General features: G+C 47.2%; 1 protein-coding gene across 1 annotated transcript in view; it reads right to left on the minus strand.

Moving 5' to 3' along the window:
- TRADD (TNFRSF1A associated via death domain) overlaps positions 1 to 23,980 on the minus strand; it is a 138,847-nt gene that overhangs the window by 51,182 nt on the left and 63,685 nt on the right. The window contains exon 3 of the mRNA XM_085638244.1: positions 3,017 to 3,167. Within this exon, the coding sequence (XP_085494370.1) occupies positions 3,017 to 3,167 (151 nt within the window). The remainder of the gene's footprint in view (positions 1 to 3,016; positions 3,168 to 23,980) is intronic.

Raw genomic sequence — 23,980 nt, forward strand, 5'->3', positions numbered from 1 at the left:
AGGGATGTTCTCTTGGCGTCTCTCAGGAGGTGGTAGTAGTGCCTGAGGGCAGTCTTGTAGGTTGCTCTGGCATTGGCGTTGTTGTTGGCTCTCCATTTCCTTTCCAGCTGTTTGCAGTATCTTTTGGAGTCCCAGAGTTATTCTGTATACCAGTAGGGCTGTTTGTTGGTTCTGCAGTGTTTGTGGGTTTTGATGGATGCCAAAGCTTCAGCGCAGTTAAAGGGCCACTGGTTGAAGTTGGTGATGTCCTCAGCTAGCTTGGTCGTGGTGCTGGGTTGGTTAGTTTCAAGTGTGCTGCGCAACTAGGTTTCCATTATTCTGTTATAAGTCCAGCAGGGTTCGTTGATATTGATGGGAGCTTTGGCTCGTGGCATGAAGATTTTGAAATGGATGATGCAGAGGTCAGTCCACGTGAGTGGAGAGGCAGAGATGAAGCTGATGCGGTGGCCGGAGGCAAAGATTGCGTCTAACATGTGTCCTACATTGTATGTGGCGTACGAGACAATCTGGGAAAGTCCTAGGTTGTATAGACTTTCAAGGAGGTTGGTGGAGCAGTGGTCAGAGGGGTCTTCCAGGTGGAAGTTGAGATCACCGAGAAGTAGGAAGTCCTTTGAGTTGATGGTGATGGGGGGGGGGGGGCAATGAAGTCTGAGATGAGGTTGCTGAAGTTGCCTTGTGGACCAGGTGGCCGGTAAGCCAGTATGCCCTTCAGGTTTGGGCAACCATTTGTTTGTAAATTGAAATGCATGTGTTCCAAGAAAGGGGTGACCAGGTCTGTGGTAGTAGTGTATTTGGGGGGGGGGGGCGGGTCTTTAGAAATAATGGGGAGTCCTCCGCCGGGTTTGTGAAGACGGTTCTAGCGTATAATATTTCTATCCTGCTGGGACGGCCACAGCAATGTCCCTTAGGAAGAGGGGGTCTGGTGTGCTGTTGCTGAGGGGGGGCCCTCATTTCAATAGTGTGTTTTGTTGAGTGAGTGGGTGTTGAGGAGCATACATGTGAGTCCTCACTGAAGTTCAGATGTGGTGTTTGGTGAGTTGAGGTTGTGAGAGGGTGACATGGGAGTCCGGGTAAGTGTGTGATAGCGAGTTTGAGTTGCTGCAGGTACAGTGACAGTGGGAGCAAGAGAAAGGTCCTACCATGCTGTGTGGTGCAGTGTGGCAGCAGCGGGTGGATAGTCATTTGGCAATTTACCATTCATGAAACACGTGTTGGCTGTTGGGTTCTACGAACTGAAAACGACAGTACATACGACTGCACTAATTCAAATAAGAATTGGCTGTACTATGTGACGGAATCGTGAACTAACAAGTCTTGGAGCGGAATTACAGAATTTGAAAATAAATACACCATCAACTGGCTAGTCTCACGCAGAAGTGTGAGAAACGTTATTTGTTTGCATCTCCACTGAGATACAATGATCTCCCTTCTTCGGATTAAATCAATTTATACAAAAGCAGCATCTATTCTGAAGCATGCGGTCATTGCAGATTTCAGCACAGTGCTACATTACTTACAATTAACAGGCATCTTTCAGTTGCGCAGCAATCAATTGCTAAAATGTGACCTGGTTACCAAAATCGGTTTTGACGTCTTGGTAAGTACTGTGGCCCTCATTGCAACTTTGTCGGAATAGGGTGGGCTATTTACTAAAAGTGAAAAATACCGTTAACTCAGGGTGAGGTATTTACCAGAGGTGGTTAATGCCTCCTAGTCCAAATTTACAGAAAAGTGAGGCAGAACATACCTAATCGGTTTTTAATGCACTGCCAGTTTTGCTTTTTTTTCCAGACCTTTTCCCCCAGATAAATTTCAGCAGTTTTGTTCTGCCAAAACTTATCAAGAAAAAACATAACATTCTGAACCATGTGTCTAAAGAAATTGTGCATTGCTGGTCCCATAACTGTGTGTGTGGGATCATTAACTTCAACCCCTTTTTTCTTGCTTTTGGAATTCAACATATTTCTACCACATATTTAAGTGGGCTGTGTGTGTAACCAATGCTTGTTTATAATGCACTTGTGAAAGACGGCATTCAGAAGCAGTTTGAGTATATTAGCGAGGAGAAGGCTTCACTCATTGGCCACAAGTCGGCCATCCCTCACCTCCGTATATGCCTTTGATCTGAGGACGCAGGCAGGCACAGAAGCACTTTCAGTGCCCTCTTGCGTAGCTTCCCCAGTCATCGGAAGAAGTTGGAACTAAGCCCCGGAGCGCACTGTATGGAAAATAAAAAGGCGCACACTTTCTATGAGAGCGTACTGAGGTGACAGTTTCTGAGGCCCAGTTATTACAGTCCTAAGCCTGCTGGAGCGTAGACACTCTATGACGTCACTGCCTTCATCACTTCCGTGTAGCGAAGTTGAAGTAACGTGAATACTGGCCTGGTGGCGCTTGGCAGCCAACAGCACCAAAGAGGCTATTCCGGTGCCAGTGACCACAGGTAAAGATAGGTCTTCTTTTGGTGCAGGGGAGGGAAGAGATGGATGGGGTTAAGTGGAACGTTTGTGAGATGTGGAAATAAGTGGCCAGTTAGCTACTAGGCTCTCCTCAGAAAGGAACAAGTATAAACAAATTGCCCCGGCGCGCGCCGCTGTTTCCAAACGCCCGAGCCGGCTAGAAACAAGCGCACGCGTGAAAGTTCATGAAAAAAAGCGTGATGGACAAGCACTCGTGCTTGTGCTGCCATGCGCCTTGCGGGAGCGAGCAGCAGCGGCGGCGCAAGAGACATATGTTGTCAATTACCACACACGATGCTGCTCGCTCCTGCAAGGTGGATACAAGCACAAGTGTGGGGAAAAGGAGCAGACCAATGGCTAAAGGTCACTCCTAGAGCAGCAAATGCGCGCTGCCTAGGCGAGACCTAAAAAATGAAAGAAGAGCAACTATTTTTTAAAATAAAACGCTGCTATTCAAGCAATTTGACTTGTGTATTCACAGTTATGAGTAAATAAAATAAAGTGGTACAATAAAGAAAATACTGTCTGGGTATGAAATGAATTGTGACATCACTTACCTGATAGGGCTACCTTAAGGGCCTTGAATACTTGAGGCTTTTGCTTGTAGTTCATATAAAGATTTGACAGGTCAATCTTCTGCGATGTCGACTGTACAAACAGAAATGCACTTCCCACCCACACAGGAAATCTTGCGTCCATCGTCTGCGCCTACAGAACATACAGTGAAACAATGATGTAGCATGGGCCTGTGGGCGGAGTTCACCCTGCAGTGAGTGTGTGGTAGGCATGGTTAGGCGTATCATGCATAAACATTCAATAATTGAACAAGTGGTGAGATTTAAGCAAATATCATCATGCATTGGTTCGTTTGACACCAGTCAATCAACATTAAATTAAGAAAAACAGTCAATCAATGCTTAAAAAGGAATAGAGCATGCAGTTGCTGCTCTTCTCCATACAGCAGGACAGACAAGGATTGCATCGTGGAAAGTGGCAGCTTTCGAGAAGTTTTAGTACTAATTTGTGGAAAGTAATGCAGTACTATGGCCAAGAACTAAAACGTGCCGATGGGAATTGATAAAGTTTTGCTTGAAGGTGATGAACCAATCATACTGAAAGTATGGCAGTAACGTATCCGATTAAAATGAGCCAAAACGTTTGTGAATTACCAACACAGTGTCATTAAATGTATTGCAGTGCAGCCTAGAAAGGCCAGCTTTTTCCAAACTGAAAAAAGGTAATTTACTTTACTCCCATTGAAAGTATGTCATCAGTGTAGAGAAGGACAAGTTACTTACCTTTGGTAACACATTAGCTGGTAGAGACAATATCTAGCTACAGATTTCTTACCTTTGAATTACCCAGACGTCAGGCTGGATCTAGAAACTTTTGCATGAGAGGTACCCCTGGTGCACGCCAGATGGTGGCTTTATTCGACTCCACGTGACATCGTTGGCCTCGTTAGCGTTGCTTATGATGGCGCGGTCACCTATATAGGTGCCACTCAGGCGTGCAGATGTCAGTACTTTTCACATTTCCAAGCCAGGAGCACAGAGTCATGAAGTGACTGAATTGACTGTGTGTCATAACTAGGGCCCTGATAAAGAGAACAACCCTAGCCAATAAGTCCACAGAGCGGGGTGGCATGGGTGGGTTTGTAAGGAATAGGCACCTAGATATTGTCTCTACCAGATAAAGCGTTACCGAAGGTAAGTAACATGTTCATCTGATAGAGACTTCTAGCTGCAGATTCCTTCTTGCCTTTGAATAGATACCCAAGCCATACCATCCAGGCAGTGGGCTGTGGGCAAGTTAACTATACTAAGAAGTCCTACAGAGTCAAACAGGCAAAATGCCCGTCCCTGCATACCGGACTGTCCAGGAAGTAGTGTTTGGCAAACATGTGCAAAGATGTTCATGTTGCGGCCTGGCAGATATCCAGGACTGGGATACCCCAAGCAAATGCCGTGGTTGCATGGAGGCGGAGAGATGACAGGTTAGGGTGGAGGACCCTCCCCTGCTTCTGCGATAGAAGATCCTCCCGAAGGGGCAGCCTGATCGGAGGATCGATGCTCATTTTCAGAAGCTTTGGATACCAAACTCTCCTTTCCCAGTCCGGAGCCACAAGAATGACTTTGGCCAGGTCATTCTTGATCCCTTGAGAACCCTGGGCAGAAGAGGTATGGGTAGAAAGGCGTACAGCAGCCCTGATCTCCACTTGTGACAAAAAACATCGCTGGGGAGGAGAAGCCCAAAACTGCACTGTGTCCAGAACAGCCCTGATGAAAGGGAGCATCTGAGGAGGAGTCTGTTGCGATATCGACACGCTTATAGAGAACCCCAGCAAATGCAGGAGGTCCGCTGTAGTCTGAAGGTGGGAGACGATAGTCTGGGGCAAGGGCTTCAACAGTCAGTCATCAAGGTAGGGGAAGCCTGAAATGCCTAACCTGCACAGATGAGCTGCAACCACCGCTATCACCATGGTGAACACCCAAGGGGCACTGGTAAGGCTAAAAGGTAGCACGGTGATCTGAAAGTGCTCGTGGCCTACCTTGAAATACAGGTAACGTCTGGCCTGGCAGGATGGGGATGTGAAAATACGCATCCTGCAGGACCAACATTACTAGACAGTCTCCTTGGTCTAGGGCAGACAAAACCTGAGCCAACGTGAGCATCTTGAACTTATCCTTTTTGAGGAAGAGATTGACGGTCCAAAGATCTAAAATGGGCTGCAATCCTTTGTTCTTCTTTGGAATCAGAAAGTAGCAGGAATAGCAATCACTGCCTACTCCTGAAACCGGTACCCTCTATAGCCCACTTGGCCAGGAGAGCTGTAACTTCCTAATGGAGTAAAGTTAAATGATCCTCCGCCAGCTGTCCCTGAAGTGGCGGAGTAGGAGGAGGAAAAGAACGGAAAGGCAGAGAATAGCCCTCCTGAAAGATTTGCAAGACTTATTTGTCCGATGATATGGACCTCCAGTGGAGGAGCTGATGATAGTTTCTGCCTCCAACCAGAGTAGCATGGTCTTGCAGAGCCAGACTGGGAATACTTGGAGGCTGAGGATGCTGAGGGCTGGATGGCAGACGACTTCTGGGTCCAATCCGAGGTCAGAATGAGCCGAGTCCACGTCTTCGCAGAACTTAGGAAGTCTGCGCGGGATTGTGGCTGGCATACGGTTGGTGCGCCTGGCAGTCCCTTCCGTTGCAACAAAAGCGGTGAAAGCTAGACTGGCCATGTGGTGTTACGGAGAGGCCCAAGCATCTAGCCGTAGCATGAGAGTCCTTGAAGCAATCCAATGCCGAGTCCGCCTTCTCTCCAAAGAGACCAGATCCGTCATAAGGCATGTCCATCAAATTAGCCTGAACATGGCCCGAGAAGGCAAATCTTCTCAGCCAAGCGTGGCGCCAGAAGGCCACCATCGATGAAACCACTATGCCCAGCGAGTCAGTCATGTCAAGGCCACATCTAATGGTGAATATTTTTGCATCTCTTCCATCCTTCACTGCCTGAGAGAGTACGGCAAGGGCCTCCGCCGGGACTTTTGGCAGCATTTGCGCAACGTTCTTCCAAAGGGAGTGGGAGAGACGGCCCAATAAGCATGCATTATTCACCAACCGCAATGCCTGGCTGGCAGAAGAAAAACTCTTCTTCCCAAGGGTTTCCAGCCTCTTGGATTACCTATCCTAGGGGTGGAAGGGAATGTGCCATGAGAAGTAGAAGCCTGAACCGCTAAGCTCTCATGGTTGGGGTGCTGGCTGAGGAACTTTGGGTCACCCGGAGCCGGGCGATGGCAGATTGCAATTGTAGAATTCACAGGAGCCCCTGCGCTAGGCTTGGACAACGTGCCGAGTAGGACATCAGTAACTGCCTCATTAAAAGGCAATAGTGGTTCAGAGGTGGAAGCCCCAGGCTGAAGCACTTCGGTCAGGAGATTAGCCCCGACTTGCACAGAGGGCAACCCCCGTCCAAAGACCTCAGCTGGCCTCCTTACCACCATGGCATAAGAAGCCCCTACCTCTGTAGCCACAGTTGAAGGAGAAAGCATGTCAGTATCTGTGGATGAGTTCAGTTCACTGGCCTCCCCAAGTTCCTCATACCAGTCCATCTGCTCCACAATCACATCCTGGTGTTCTTAAGGGTCCATAGACCCCTCCAGGTCCTCTCCCATGCCTGAAAAGTCCTGAAAATGAACAGGCATAACATAGATCCTCTGGGTTCTACCATGCCGGAGTCGGCGTTGATCGATGTTGATCCGACTCCGAGTCATCTGGGATAAGTATGGGGCTGACACTGCCTGTGGGCGCCGGCGGCACCCAAGGCACTGACTTCAGGTCCAACGCCGGGGAAGATGGCGTTTGCTTGACCGGTGGCGGCCCGGATCTGGAATCGGATCCGTGAGACTCAACCGGCGCCAGACGGCTTTGAATCCGATGGGGTCCCCTCTGAGCCCAAAGGGACACAAAGGCTCACCAATGGGGTTGGCCCGCTCAAAAACGTGGCGCATGATCTCATTAAATTCTTTTAAATGAAGGGCGACACGGAGTCTACCCTGGCCACGGCTTCGCAGAACCATGCCTAGAGAGCCGGTGCTCCTTACCTCGTTCGTCGACCGACAACAGTCGAGGCGAAGATGAAGTCCAATTGGACTTCTCCTTTTTTCTTGTGCCTCTTCCTCAGTGTCCCGAAGTCCTTGAGTAGGAGGGAGAAAACTTAGGGCTCTGGGAGGGGCCTGCGACTTCCTCTTCTTCGATCTTGACCGGGATCTCTGTGGAGTCTTGCTGGATGGTGTCAACTGCCAGGCCGCAAGGAGCTTCATAGCCCGCTCCCACAAGGCATTCAGAGCCTGGCCCGACAATCTGAGCACAACTTCGAGTCGTGGCCGTGCTTGAGACACCAAAGATAGATGAGGTGGGGGTCCGTTACCAACATGGCGTGGTGACAGGCACCAATCAGTTTAAACCCAGTCTTTCTAGTTTTGGTTGTGGGTAAAGAATAGAGGATGCCCCTCACAACCAGGGCACTACTTAATAGTGAAGAGATATATAATCCCCAGGTATACAGGAATACACAAAGAACACACCACTCCAGATATACTCACATAGTGTATTCCCTATTTTCAGGGATTTGACTAACACTTCCTATGTTCGTAAAATTCCACCAGATCCAAAGATGTGATATCAAAAAAAGATTTTATTCATTACATAAAAACTCGAGATTGACATTAAAATATCATATATCACAATCAGTACAAGCTGATTTTCAATAATCCCCCAAGGGGTATAAAAACAACCAAAATATTGTATTTACAATGTGGCAAATCAGAAACACCCCAAGCACTATAGAACTGTTCCTTCAATGTCCGACAGAAGTAATTCATAAAACAAAATATAAAATTGGAATCACATTACATTTTATGCAATAAACAAGCATTTAAAAAAATTTCAAGACTAAAAACAGGGAGGCCCTACTGTACAGTTTCTAATTCTGTTACATAACCTGCTCAAACAATTAATGTAGAGTTCCTACAGTGCCTTCTCTTAATTTTTTGGGTCCTAGTCACTCTTGTGGTTGGATTCAGAACAAAGAACAGATACCTCCACCGCGACTCAGATTCCTGTATACCTGGGGATTACATATCTCTTCACTTTCTAGTTTTGGTTGACAAAAATGTCAAAAGAAACCTGCCGAAAAGTGACAGAGATGCAGCTCTTCCCAGATCGGCGCTTAACTGGTGCGGAAAGAAATGAACCAATGTCTGCACACCTGGGTGGCACCTATATAGGTGACCGCGACGTAATAACAAACGCTAACGGCGCCAATGATATGCGGAGCTAAATTGAGCCACCAAGCGGTGCACGCAAGGGGTACTGCTCATGCAAAAGTTTGGAATCTGCAGCTAGAAGTCTCTATCAGGTATGCTGGTACAACCCTATCAGCCTAACAGCAGTCATAGACAAGTGCTTGTACTGCACGTTAAATAGTTTGCAGTTCTTTGGCAGTCCACCAGACCACTTCGGCGTCAATCCATTAAATACTTAGGGATATGGATTATCCTCCTTCCCGAGCTGGGCTGGACCCTCAACATGGCGCCGTTGGTCCGGAGGGCCAAGGAAGACCTCCATAAATGGAAGGCGCTGCCTTTAAACCCCCTGGGGAGGGTGGCCCTGTGTAAAATGATGATCCTCCCCAGATTCCTTTACGTCCTACAGAACAACCCTTTCTGTTTCCCCAGGACTTGGTTCCGGGAGCTAGACAGTCCAATTACCAAATTTCTCTGGAATCGAGGAAGGGCCCGCGTGGCTTTGCCGGTTTGCCGGATTCCCTCCTATGATGGGGGTATGGGGATGACGCACTTGTACCTGTATTTCTTGGCGGTATGCCTCTTGGTAGTCCACGACTGGTTCAATGGGGGCTGGTCTGACCCAGCCTACAGGCTTGAACTGAGCGAACTTGGTCTAGCTAACACACAGGCCATGATGTACGGAGGACCCATTTCATCCCGATTGCCTGACGTGACGCGCTCCGTGCTATTAGCCTGGCGGGCCTCGCTGAGACACACTGGATGGACAGGTAGACTGACCCAGTGTACTACCCTCTGGCACAGGGCTTGGCTCCGGCAGGTTAGCAGACTACAGGGGTTTAAAACTTGGGACATTATTGGCGTCTCACAGCTAGGGGACGTATGGGCTAGGGGCCATATGCTGACCTTCCAGGAGCTCCAAACCCGCTATTCCCTACATTTGTCCCAATTCTATAAATATTTGCAACTGAGACACGCCCTCCGTATGCACATTGCGGATGACAAGGCTCCCCGAATATAGCCCCTCTGAGGCCCAGACGATGATGGGCAACTTGGGTAAGGGAGGGGTCTCCCGCATTTACCGCACCCTAGTTAATAACACCCCCGCCTCATTAGATAAGTTGAGGGCTCAATGGGTGGAATGAGTGGGCCCCCTTGATGAGGTGGATTGGCGTGATGCCCTCATGGCCCCTAGAACAGTTACCGTCTCTGCCAAACTCAAGCTGATTCAACTCTACTATCTACATGCTGCATATCTCACTCCCCTGCGCCTCTATCGAGCGGGCTTACGCCCATATGTGGCATGCATGCGATGCTCTCATGCCCCGGATGACTTCCTCCATATGGTTTGGTTGTGCCCCCGCCTGGAGCACTTCTGGGGATCTATTGAGGTGGAGCTAACAGAGGTATTGGGCTGGGAGGTTCCTCATGACCCACGTCACTCATTGTTGGGGATCACGGATGGGCTGGACGGGTCCAGAAACGAAAAGTTATTCTTTAATACTGCTATGATGGTGGCCAAGCGGGACATAGCAGCGGCCTGGAAAAGCCCCGATCCGCCCGACCTGGGGGGGTGGCGCAGAGGGGTGAACTGGTGCGCGACTCAGGAGAAGACTCTTTACATGGCCAAGGGGTGCACCAAGAAATATCGTAGAGTGTGGGGGAAGTGGCTGGGCAATGTGGAGGGGCCTGGTTGACCCGGTCCCCTCTCCTTTATGTGCACGTATTAAAGGGGTCTTGATGGTGGGTTGCACTGCTTTTAAGAATGAATTCAAACCAATGATTTCCGTGTACTTGCTGAATTGTTTTGTGTGTTTAAAAACAATAAAAATTTGATTATCAAAAAAAAAAATTGTTTGCAGTTCTATTGGGAATTGCACATCTTGCTTTGTAAGCAAGCGCTGGCTCCACCCCAAAAAGAGCACAGAAGTGTGGAAGAGAAGTTCCACAGCAAGTACACGTTTACTCCTTTACTGATGAAGGACAACTCTCTTAAAACCAACACGGATAAAACCGAAGTGTTGGTTTTTGGTCATCAAACTTCAAATTGGTCTGCCGCTTGGTGGCCCGACATCTGCGGTCCCCTTCCTGTCCCTGTGACAATAGCCAGAAATCTGGGTGTCATTTTTGATGAAGGCCTGTCTTTTGATGCACAGGTGAACCGCACAGTTAGCACCTGCTTCTATATTCTTACAAGAAAGTGCTGCTGTACATCCCCTCGGAGCTACATCGGTCCATCATCATAGCACTAGTGACCTCTCGGCTGGACTATTGCAATGCATTATACCTTAATGTCAGCACAGGCTCATTAAATAGGCTTCAGGTGTTGGCAAATGCGGCGACTAGGCTTATTCTTAACATCCCTAAACACCAGTCTGATAGGAAGGAATTTGTGCCTTGCACTGGCTTCCGATCAGGAAGCGTATCACCTTCAAGGCTCTGAATTTGGTATACAAAGCTATGCATGGTACAGGCACATCTCATCTCAAAACCTTGCTCCATTGGTACACTCCAGGCAGAACCCTGAGATCTTCTACCCAGAATAAACTTGTCTCTCCTAGATTTCGCAGGTCCAAATGGGGTGGCCGCTCATTTTCTGTGGCAGCCGCTAAGCTCTGGAACTCTTTGCCCCCCTTTATTTCCATGGCAAATTCACTAGAGTCCTTTAGGAAGATGTTAAAGACCTGGCTCTTTGCCTCTTAGCTGGTTGGTGCCAGTCTCCTGTTCATCTCGCCCAGCACCTTGATACAGTCTGGTATAGTGCGCTATATAAATATTTATCCTATCCTATCCTTTACTCCCTGTGCTTGTCTTTTATTGAGGGTCGGTAAGCGATTCCAGCGAGTTCAACATGTGCATGTCCATTCATCTCCTCTAGCACAACATATGTTCTGACTTCAGTTAAGCATCCCACCTATTAACACAGAATTACAGAAAAAGTGAGAGAAGCTTGGAGAATATCACAAGATAGATTTAAAAAAATTGAATTAACTAAGCATTTAATAATGCATTGTCTTGATGGGAGGAAGGACAGGAACAAATACAGGGCTCCAGACTACCAGGAAATTATCTTGTTAGCCTGAAAATAAACTATGTCCTTAGGCCTCCAACCTCACAGGAATCTCTTATTTTAGCCTTAAAGGGTGCAATTTGCATTGTCGAAGTGCTTTGATGCTTAGTGTCATACTATGTGAAAGCCTCCGTTATTACTATTGTATGCATGAGATGGCTTGCTGCATTATCAGAAAGTATATGTGAATTAATGCACAGCCAGGACTGACGCAATTTCAAAGTCATTTAAAAACCTCAAATCAGATTTGATTAAAATGGACATCTCTGGTGAGATCAGGCAAGTAGGGACTCGAGTTTCCTCATTTAAAAACAAGGATTTGGAAAGGCATTATGGAACAAAGCCTTAGGGTGGTACAAAGTGGCATTGTGGAGGGTGATAGCACAGTGGAGAGATTGAAACAGGGAATAAATGTACGCCACAGGTAGGTTCCACAAAATTCTATGACTTTAAGAACAGCGATTGTAACTTTTAAAAAATGGCAAAGGCCAATGGCTTAAGGGGCTCCCCTATAGCCCACACTTGTTCTGTATGTTTGTATGTATTCATGGGTTTAAGTATGTCTGCATTGTAGCACTGCTGATGGGAAGTCTCTGGCAAACAACCGTATCTGTAGGAGAGAGCTTAAAAACTAAATTAATCTGGCTTGACCCCAACTTTTATTGCATGTCCAAGGCTAGGAGGGTCTAAAATTCCAAGGTTTATCAGCATTGGCCAGGGGGTGAAGAGAAGCACTTTTGTATGGCCAGAGACATCTTTCTTCTCTTACCTTCCCTGGCTAGAATATAGTAGCTTGGGCATATCCACAGCTACTGTCTTAATTATCCCTGGGGTGTTCATCTCCATGAGGTTACAGAAATGCTCCATGATCTAGTCCTAGCACTAGGAAGGCCTCACCAGTATGACCCAGCATGGGAACGTATCACAATAAACAGGCTACCTTCTTCCACTTCCCATTACTTGCCCAGGGCTGCAGCATGTACAAACGTATCCAAGCTTGCGCCATTGACTAAGAACTAATGAGCCTTTTAAAAGGGCTATGAAGTAATATTGGGCCTGCCATTGTACTCCTCTCATTGCATCTCTGCAGCCTAAATTGCTCAATGATAGGGAACAATATGAACAACAAAATGTAAGTCTATGAAGGCAGTGTTGTGTGGGCAGTGCATGGCGCTGACATGTGGGGTGCGGAGCCAACTGCAGAAGGAACTCCATACGGCTGAAGCTGGTTTAGCTAGACTGCATGCGCAGAATTTGTTTGATCGGAATTCCGAAGGGAGGAGGCCCATGTGAGCAGTCGTATTGTGGACATATGGCACAGGATAGATAGATACAATCTGAAGCAATACGTTTAGAGGTTGCATCAGGAGTGTGATAAGTCAGGCAGACTTTTGGCGTGATTCTTTCGCAGGGAGGTGGCCAATAGAGGGGGGGGGGTGAGGGGGTGTTTCTGGCGGAATTCTATCAGAAGTACTCCGCTGCCCTCACGCATGGGCTTTTCAAGATTTTTCTGGAAGCCAGAGAGGCAGGGGTGCTACTGCTAACCACGAGGGAAGGGGATATCTGTATGTTGCCCAAGCCTGGAAGGGAGAGAATAGATCCGGAAGCATACTGGCCTCTCAACATGAGAAATACGGACGGGAAAATTCGGTGTAACAACAGTAACAGTAGGAGCAGAAAGGAATACGTAGGAGTGCACAGGAATAAGTAGGAGTAAACACAGAAGAAGAAGTGCTGGGGTAAATGGAATATTAAGAGTAGGTATTAGTGAAGGATAAGAGTGGAGGTATGTAGAAGTAAGACTAGTAATAAGTAGGAGTAAAGGTAGGAGTAAATAGGATTACCAAGGATTAAACTGAAGTAAGATTAGGAATAGGCAAGACTAAGAGTAAATGGGAGTGAGATCTGGACTAACTACGAGCAGGAGTAAGCATAGATATGTGAAGGTATGTTGCTGTGGTGCATGTCTGACTCCAGTTACTGGGCTGGAACCCCTGTGATCCTCCTTATATAAACAAGTGTTAGCTTTGCGATACACTGCGTGTGTTGCCTGGTAGGCGACACCTAAAAAACGTCTAATGCTGACCTTAGAAAATCATGTCTCTCCTGCTTATAGTGTCAGTTCTGGCTCCCGGCCGGAAGAATCAAGCTCAGACTAGTGTAGCAAGATAGTGAGTCCATCCAGCCAAAAGCTTGGATTGTAGTAAATATTAGGAAGCCGTCCGTTGATCTTCTCCTACAAAGCAGCTATAGGAGATCTACTTGCCCAAGGGACTAAATGCTTCAGATTTTTACTTGTCATGTGCAGAAATCCACTTGTTCAATTTGGACAATACAGATTATGGCAGCATTTGTATTATATCAGAACTAAAATAATCCCCCCTTGGATTATGCCACAGCTAATATTAGGCCAGGGTATGGATTCTAGCAAGATTCTGATTAAACACCTTTCTTCTTATGCCAGACTCAGGGCTCTAGTTAGCTCAAATATTTGAATACTCAGGCCTTGCATATGCAGAGGCTCTAGTTTGGCTAGCTACTGGATCACAACAGGGCTCTGAAAATGTACTTTCATTATGTTGGAATTACAATCAGAGCAAAGGTCAAGATACATCATTGTTAGTGTCTGATGAAGTGCCTTGTGAATTTCTCTAGCAAATATTCTTTTTAAATCATTCCCTCAATGTCACTGAATATTTCTGTTGATACAATCAGATTCTGCTTTTTGGCTCAGTGCCTAGGCTGCCAACTGAGGATCAGTGTGAATGCCCCAAGCCTGACATTCGCCCCTTGACGAGACTAAGTCTTGGGCAGATTACGTCAACTCTCCGTTTCACAGTTCCCCGGTTTTCAATAAACGCGAGCACATACTAATTCACCTGCATGAAGATTTTCATGTGAATAAACCTACTTATAGGGGCTATAAGTAGAAGGGAAGTGTTTTTTTCCAAGGGCTAAAATATCCTGTGAGTTTGTGCAACCCCACAAACTTACATGGTTAAGGGTATTCAGCACCTCCTCTCCTACCTCCTCCCACCCTCGAAAAATCTGACATTTACTCCAGACAAGAGCAGAAGTAAAACTTTTTCCTGGGTGGGAAGGGAGTTTCTCGATTGTGTGTGAGGGAGGGATGGAGGGTATAATTTTCTCTAGGAGAAAAAAAGGAAAAAAAAAGTTTAACAAGTAAATTTGTACATGATTGGCAGATTACGCATGTATATTTGCTCATGAAAAAATGAAATTCGCAAACATTTCCTAGAAGTATGCCTGAAAACCTATAGCTGTTGTCAGGACTATGGGGTGCCTCCACCACCTGCTATCCTCAGGAGCGAAGATATGATCCCGCCTCTCCCCTATGGTATCGTCAGCCCCTACTCATAGAGCAACAGGAAGGCTTAAGCGTACCCCTAGGGAGCGATGAGACAATCTCAGAACCTCCGGGAAGAAGACACAACGTGGTTCTGTCACAGGAAGGGGACTCAGGTGAATAGGCTGCAGGGTAGAAAGGAGAGAAACAGAAGGTGAATGAGAAAGCAATAATACAGCAATGTAATGTGTGCAATCTACTCCCTAACACTCATACGTCTTGGATTGTGTGCGGTCTCACACTCACCTTAAACTGAAATGGAGGTCAGCATAACCTGAGAATTTGTCGTCCAAAGAATAAGCAGAAGCAAACACCCTTTGCTGGAGACACTCTGTCTCAATAGCAGTGATACGTAAAAAGTAAACAGCAGCAGCTTCCGTGCATAAGGTTCACTTTTCAGCGCAGCCAGTCAAAGGTCCGTTATTCCCTGGCTAAATCAGAGTTTTTTCAAGACAAACAGAGAAGTCACCTCATAAGGAATGGCGTCCGTTTTAAGTGTAGTCAGCGCTTCAGAGCGCGGACTAACAAAAGGAAAGGCAAATTAAGTCTTTGTCTTGCGTCGCGTGGCTGACAGGCGGGCGCCTTTAAGCACGGAGCGGGGATAATGGAAACCAGCAGGGAGACACTTATCTCAGCAAGGCAGAAGCTTTTAGCAAGTTCGGGATAACGTGCAAAAGGTAAAGGTCAATTCGTTTTCTCATCGCACCAGGTTTGCGCATTCTCCCTCGTGGAAGAGAATAACGTCCCAAACAAGATTTAAATGTTCCCACACAAAGGGTTGTCGAGTTGGCGCTTCCTCGCGCACGAAAAGGAGATATGCAAACACAGATGGAGACGAGAGCCCCCACAGGCGTTCCACTCAGCACAGACGATCAGGAGTTCAGAGGATCATGATGATTCAGGACCGGCAGGTTCCAACGGTAGAAAGAAGCCAAGCAATTAGTGTCAGGGGCGGACCTCATTTAAACACAGGGTCAGCTGATACCTCCTCAGGCCACGTGGGATCACACACAATCCGCTCTCCCACCCAGATGCATTGTGGTGCTAGTAGTGTAGGGGACTGTGGGCTTATGCTAGATGCAAGAAACTAGGCGTGGGTTTACACACAATCTGCTCACCCACCCAGATGCACTGTGGTACTAGAAGTGTAGGAGGCTTATGGGCCTAAGACTAAGTTCACGAAACTAGACGTGTAACAGTTCTCCCACCTAAAGGTCGCCTAACCGGGCGTGGTTTTTCGGGGTGTAAGGCATGGAATCTTCGAACTAACAAAGGAGCATGTACGTTTTCAGCTGGTTCCCATGTTCTATCATCTGGAGTGTACCCTACCCAATCTATGAGGTATTGTAGTTTGCCTCTATGTCTCCGGGCATCTACTATGCGTTTCACTTCATATTCTGCTTCCCCATCTACTATGAGAGGAGGGGGTGGAGGTTCAGGAAAGGAAGGGGTGACATAAGGTTTAAGCAAGGAAATGTGAAAGACAGGATGTACCAGAATTTCTGGGGGTAAATCTAGTTTCACCACTACAGGGTTAATGAGTTGTACCACCTTATATGGCCCAATATACCGTGGTTGTAATTTCCTGGCCCCTGCTAGACGAATGTTTTTGGTGGCTAACCAAACCTGATCCCCTATGTTATACCCAGGGACCTCTCGTCTGTGTTTGTCAGCTTGTGTTTTCATGTAGTCCTTTGCCTCTTGCAACTCCTTTTTAGCCTGATTCCATATAGTCTGTAAATGGGCATGGTGTTCTGAAACAGCAGGTATTTCAGAAAAAGAGGATGGAAGGTGAAGAGGTAGGGAACTAGGGTGATATCCATAAGAAAAAAAAAAGGGAGAAACCTTGGAAGCCGAATGCGTGGAGTTATTGTAAGCAAATTCAGCTACTGCCAGTGCTTTAACCCAATCGCTAGTGAGAGTGCTTAGTAAGCACCTGAGATACTGTTCTAGTGTCTGATTGGTTCTTTCTGTTTGGCCATCCGTTTGAGGATGGTAAGCTGTAGAAAGACGATGATCTATGTGTAAGGACTGACACAACCCTTGCCAGAATCTGGAGATGAACTGGGGACCCCTGTCGGACACTACGACTGAGGGCAAGCCATGTAATCGCACGATCTGGTCTATGAATATCTCTGCGAGTTCTTTGGCCTTGGGCACCTGTTTTAGGGGAATGAAATGTGCCATCTTGGAGAGCATGTCTACTACAACTAGTATTGTAGTATAGCCTCTTGAGACTGGCATGTCAGTGATGAAATCAAGACTGATAGAGAACCACGGGGCTGGCGGAACAGGTAGGGGTTGTAATAATCCTGCAGGTGCACAATGTAATGGTTTCTGACGGGCACATGTGGGACAGGCCCCCACAAATGTGTGTATATCTTGCGTCATTCCTTTCCACCAAAACCACCTTTTACACATTTGAAGCGTCTTGTCTTTTCCTGGATGTCCCGCTAAAGGTAGAGTATGACACCATTGAATGATGAGGTTACAGAGTTCCTCTGAAAGTACATATATACAGTTATCATGGCAATACAGGTCGTTCTCGATTTTATTAAGAGGATCAGATAACCAGTCCTCTGGTGATAATGCGGAATATGCCACAGAGAGTGTGTCAAAAAACAAGTCAGACACCCTTTTCTGCTCGTCTCCTATCGCTATTATTTTACTGTCAGGGATGATAGGTAATGGGGTGTCCACTGTGTTTTTCAGTTCTTTGCCCAGCCGAGACAAGGCATCAGCCTTCCCATGTTTAGCTCCAGGGCGGAAGGAAATAACAAAATCATATTCACAAAAGAAAGAAACCCATCGCATCTGTCTGGGAGTAAGGGCTCTTGCGGATTTGAAGAATTGCAAGTTGCGATGATCTGAATAAATCGTAATCACATGAGGGGAACCAAGGAGATAATGACGCCACTCTTGAAAGGCCAATTTAATGGCCAAAAGTTCTCTTTCCCCAATAGTGTAATTCTGCTCTGCGGGCAGAAGAGTCTTTGAGAAGTACGCTATGGGGTGAAGCGTCCCAGTCTTTGGATCTCTTTGAGACAACACCCCACCCACCGCATATTGGGAGGCGTCTGCTTCAATGAAATAAGGTCGTGTTTCATCAGCATGGCGTATAATGGGAGCTGAAGTGAATCTGCTTTTTAATGTTTGGAAGGCCTGTTCTGCAGCATTGTCCCATACAAAAGACACGTCTTTTTTAAGGAGCCTAGTAATAGGACTGATAAGATCGGAGAAGTGATCAATGAACCTCCTATAGAAATTGGCGAATCCTAAGAAGGACTGTACCTCTCTCACAGACTGAGGACTCGACCAATTGATTATGGCAGACACCTTGGACAGATCCATTTGTATCCCCTTAGGGGAGATGACGAACCCTAGAAACTCAACTTTGGTGTTATGGAATAGACATTTGTCTAATTTGGCAAACAAATGGTTGTCTTGTAAACATTGGAGAACTGTTGTTACATGCTTGATATGTTCCTGTTCAGTTTGAGAGTAGATCAAGATATCATCGATGTAGACTATTACGAATATATCTAGATATTCCCGCAGGACTTCATTTATAAACAAGCATTTACAATGCAACGGTCTCGGCATTGTTAAAGTTAGAGCTATTGGCATTGCTCATGACAATGCCGTTTCTTTAAATGTTTTAAAAACAAAAAACATAAGCAAAAATAATGTCATGAGCAATGCCAATAGCTCTAACTTTACCAATGCCGAGACCATTGCATTGTAAATGCTTGTCTGTTTTGGGATTTGCAATCCTGGGGCTCAATGTTTGGCGCCTTTCCTGCCGTTTAAAAATTAAATTCCTCGGCTAGCGTAAACTTTGGTCTATGATGAACTACCCTGTCTACTCTGCTTGTATTTTGTTCCGACTCTGATTCACATTCCACAGCTGAACGGAGGTCAGATATGGATAATGTTGCCTGTACTTCTCGACCAGCAGCTGCTGTGACTCCTGCGCCTGCCCCAAATCTCACGGCTTTATGTGTGGCTTAGGCTGCGTTATACTTTCTTGAAAAAGTAAATATCTGCCCGTTGTCAGTTATTCTTATCCCTTTGGAATTTAAAGGGTTTTCGTTTTTTGATTATATCTTCCTACTTTTTCAGCCTGAGTAGCATATCCTCTCCGACCTTAGTTGTTATCTCATTGCTTTCTAATGCCTCAATTTGTTCATTTATTTGATCTATATGTTGCTGCAGGTCAATTTTGTCGCTTTGGGCATATTTTACTAACATTTCCACAAGCCTTCTTGATGCGTCCAAATTACTTTCCGCCGACTCCCGTAACATGTTGGGATTAGGGTTCTTGTTACTCGGTGCAATCATGATACGGAGACCCCGCGGAATCCTGCCCACCTCCAAATATTTAGATAGAGACTCATGTTCCCACCACTTGGCTTGTTCTGTTTTCATGGGGTTTTCCAACTTTTTATACCTTTCCTTTATATTGGAAGAACCCTGTGGCGCGGTGGAGAAGGAGACCGAGAGACTGGGGTAGAGTTTTTAGTAATTGCTTTATTGTACGTGCTCACCGTGGGTGGGGGTGTTTCATATAGTACCAAGTCAAGGTTCTAAATAGGTATGTCTTCTTTGCTCTCTTACGTCAGGGAGCAAGGAACCACAAAAGCTTCCTGTTTTCTGGTACAGGAGGTCTTGATCTCTCCATATCGCCACACCCAACATACAGGAAGAGAAAAAAAGAAAATCTCTTTAAGGGGGTTGTTCGGTAATCTGGAGTATTAAGCAGGGGAGAGGAGTGAAGGAGAGCACACCCGACCGACACCGGTGAATTGCGCTTTTCCTAAGAGTTTACGCGCTCCGGGAGAGCAACTAGGTCTTGACGTTTTCAAACTGCCCTTGTGCGCCGTTTATTTATTTATTTTTTATTTAGTGCATTTTTATAAAGCGCGGACATTACCCGAAGGTGTCAGAGCGCAGTACAATAGAGCTAGTTACGTTACAAAAGAACGGTGTAACACAATAAAACATTACAAAGAAAAACTGTAGACTAAAAATGAAGGTTACACGGTTTAGTGATAGCGGATTAGTAAATGGGGCTCAGGGGCACACGGTTATTACGGGAGTCAACTGTTGGCATCATGGGGGCGGGGCTTCAAGCTGCCGATTTTGGAGGGAGGGTGATAATTGCGGGGCTAAAGTGTTCTGGAGGCGGGCTGGTTTGAGGGTAGTTACAAATGGGCAGAGTAGTGGGAATGGTACAGCGGGTGTTCAAGTGCCATTCATAGGGGAGGGATGGGGTACGGGAGGGGGGTCCAAGGCTCGCACCGGCCGACTTTGGAGCAGAGGAGTGAAGTTTAAGTCTCGGCGCGCCTGAGGAACATCCTGTGAGCCTGGGCGAATGAAATATCTCCCAGAAGAACACTTCAAAGAAGGTACTTCAACATCGGGGGCGGGTTGAGGCTTGGAGGGAGACTCAGCGTGTGAGTGGGTGTGGGAGAAGGGAGGTGCATTAGGGGCCCTCAACTTGCCAAGCTAGGGAGTTAATTACAAGGTTAAGGCTGGGAACCAGGCGGCCTGGGTGGTTTTGCAAGATAAGAAGAATGGAGTCTGGCCGGTTAGGATCCATGGGGCGTTCCTCCACATCTGGGGGGAGGGGAGGGGGAGCGGGGAGGAGGGGTGTTGTTGCGCCAGGCACTATAGGGCGCAGCAACCGGAGAGCATGGGTTGGCGCCATTCTTGCCAGGCCGGGATTCACCTTTCAGAGGTGGGAAGCATGCCAGGTCTCAATGTACTGCCCCAATGTTGGCGCTGTAGCCCGGAATACAGTGGCGCAGACACTTTCAGACTCTGTGGGCAAAGACACAGAAAACGCTGCAACGCAGCGGGGATTCCTTATATTTTCCAATTCAAGCACTGGGCATCTGAAGGTGGGGAAACGGCAATGAGCAAAACTGCTGAATACCCGCTTCTGAACAGCAGAGATTTGTTTCCCACATCTAGGCGCTAGACGAAGAGAGAGCAGGCAGGGGCCTCGCTCTGATTTGGATAGGTCTACGGGACGTTTGTCCCTCCCTTCACTTTTCCGCTCCCCCTTCCCCACACAGCCCCTAGCTGGCCCCGTACCTTGTAGAGCCACGACCCTCCTGAGCCGTGGCCGCTTACTAAGCGTTGCTAAAGAAGGTCCGGATTCCTCCTTTCATCTGCTTTGCTGGGTGTCCCACTTCGTCCGGCTTCTGGGTTCTTCACCTCTGGGTCAGCGCCAATCGTCAGTTTTCCGAGCCCCGGGAAAACGAAGAATGTCTCGATGTCCCGTCCTCCTCCAGGCAGCTCCGTTGTCCGTGTCGAGGATCCTCCAGGCGATCACCCCAGACGTTCTGTTTCTTTCACTGCCCGGGCCCGAGTGTAAGGGCGCGTGACAACAACACAGCGCGAGGGGCCCAGACAAACACCGAAAACGGACTGGAGCCGTAGCCATGGTGAGGAGTGGGGCGGGGTGATGCTGTATGGTTTGGAAGCGCAATCGTAGGCCTGGCATATGGCACAAATATCACTGTCCTTTTCGGATTCAGGGGCGTGTTTGTCTTTTCTCTCCTCCAGCCATTGGCTGGAGGAGAGAATGAGACTTTCTTTAAAAAACACGCCCCCCGATCCGAAAAGGACGTGGCCTGATCTGAGTGACGGGACCTCTTCTCCAATGGCTGGCCAGCATTCAAGAGGCCAGCCAATGGAGAACAGGGCAGAAGAGGGGCGGGTTCAAGCCCCTCTTCTCCCAAGTCATTAAATCTCCGGACTTCCGGTCTGCCGACCGGATGGTCCCGAGACCTAAAAACTGAAAGGCGGCTGGGGCATTGCATAAGCCGAAAGGCATTACGCAGTACTCATATAAGCCAAACTTGGTATGAAAAGCCGTCTTCCACTCATCTCCTTCCCGAATGCGAATCAAACGATACGCGCCTCTAAGGTCCAGTTTGGTAAAAATTCGGGCCTTGCGCACTTGATCTAAGAGGTTGGAGAGGAGTGGAAGAGGATATCTATTCTTTATCGTCACCTTGTTTAAGGCGCGATAGTCCAGGCATGCTCTTAGGCCTCCTTCCCTCTTAGGGATGAAAAAGATGGGCGAGGATACAGGTGAGGAGGAGTGACGAATGAACCCTTTCCTTAACATATCTTGCAGATACTCATACAGGTATTTAGTTTCAGGTTCTGTAAGAGCATAGACTCGGCTAATAGGTAGTTCAGCCCCAGGAACTAAGTATATCCTGCAATCGTATGTTCTACGCGGGGGCAAAGCCACCGCTTTTACTTCATCGAACACATATGTATAGGGTTGATATTCTTCAGGAAGAGCAGAAGGGGGTTCGTTGTTACCGCACAATACAACGGAATTTGCATCTGAATCATGTCTTGATAACAATGCTCCATACAATACGGAGATTTTAGCGTGATCTTCCTGGTAACCGAATCTATAAAGGGGTTATATTGCTGTAACCAAGGTACACCTAAGATGGCTCCAAAAGTAGGGGTGTCAATCAAGTCAAACATGATCTTTTCAGTGTGTCCATTATCACACGTCATGAGTAGTTCAGGGGTACGGTATGTCACCAGGCCTGAGGATAGCTCTGATCCATCCACTGCTCGGACCTTTTCAGGGTGGGGTTTTGGTCTAAAATCAGTACCACAAGACTTGGCTAGGGTTATGTCAAGGAAGTTCCCTGTAGCTCCAGAATCTACCAGTATAGACAAAGACTTCCTTTGTTGAGAGGACAGGAGGAGCACCACAGAGATGGTCACATGTTTTGGGATTGGGGAGATGGTATTGGCCAGGAACTGTGAGACCTGAAAGAGAGAGGGACTTGGAAGGGTGGTCTCAAAGTCTTCCAAGTCTGTAAGTTTTCCACCTGCAACACCGAGATAGTTTTACTTATGGACGTTTTTTGTCCTAATTTAGGCTTTACAGGGAATTCTTTAGCATAATGCCCACTTTTACCGCAATACAGACAAAGATTCAGTTTTCTGCGTTTGTCCTGTTCTTCTTGCGTCAACGTCCCTCGAATCCCTCCTATCTGCATAGGCTCACTAGTATCCTTTATTTCTTTCTTTTCCATCCTTGGTACTGGGAGACGGGGATAATCTACCTTTATTCTTTCCCCTTTTCGTTCCTGTAAACGATGTTCCAGTTTAACCACCAGATCTATGAAAGAGGCGCAGTCCTCCGGGGGTTCAACTATCTGAGACAAAATGTCTTTTAATTCGTCCCTTAAACCTCTGTAAAACAAACACGTTCTTTTGGGTTCGGGCCATTGTGTTTCGGTGACCAGTCTATTAAACATAGTTATGTATGTTAATAAGTCCTTTGACCCTTGCTTGAGCCCTAGAAGCTCATTGTCACTAGCCTGCATATACGAATGCCGAGCAAACAGACGTTTCATACTGTCTTTGAACTGCGCTACATCATAAAGCATGGGGTCATCATTCTCTACTAAGGAAACAGCCCACATGGCCGCATTACCCATCAAATATGATATTATAAATGCCACCTTAGCAGCGTCATCAGGAAAAGAGGCTGCTCTGCTCAAAAACTGCAGATGGCACTGGTTCATGAATACAGCATATTTGTTGCTGTATCCAGAGAACCTTTCGGGCATGGCTAACGGGGTTTGTGGTGATGTTCCCACCGTGACATTCACAGGGGTAGACGCAGAGCTCTCTACAGGAGAGGGGCCCGAGAAGGTGGGAACATGAAAGCGAGCGGGTGTATATAACTTTTCTTATATAGGGGACTACCTTCTGATTCTAGTGGTTTCTGACTTCGTAAAACATCCAGTTCTAAGACCAGGCGTTGGTTTTCTGATTTCACTTCTCTCAGTTCTGCCTGTAGACTAACTACAGCAGCAGGGAGTTCAGCCATGGAAGGTTCTGATGTCACAGGGGCTGCAGCACCTTGTAAAAGTGCATCAAAAGAAGCACCTCTGTCCATCTTCGCTCGGGAGATAGAGTATACGTGGGCTTGGCTTTCTGTCAGGACTATGGGGTGTCTCCACCACCTGCTATCCTCAGGAGCGGAGATAGGATCCCACCTCTCCCCTACGGTACCGTCAGCCCCTACTCATAGAGCAACAGGAAGGCTTAAGCGTACCCCTAGGGAGCGACGAGACAATCTCAGAACCTCCGGGAAGAAGACACAACGTGGTTCTGTCACAGGAAGGGGACTCAGGTGAATAGGCTGCAGGGTAGAAAGGAGAGAAACAGAAGGTAAATGAGAAAGCAATAATACAGCAATGTAATGTGTGCAATCTACTCCCTAACA

Source organism: Triturus cristatus, chromosome 12, assembly GCF_964204655.1.
Source record: "Triturus cristatus chromosome 12, aTriCri1.1, whole genome shotgun sequence".
NCBI lineage: Eukaryota > Metazoa > Chordata > Amphibia > Caudata > Salamandridae > Triturus > Triturus cristatus.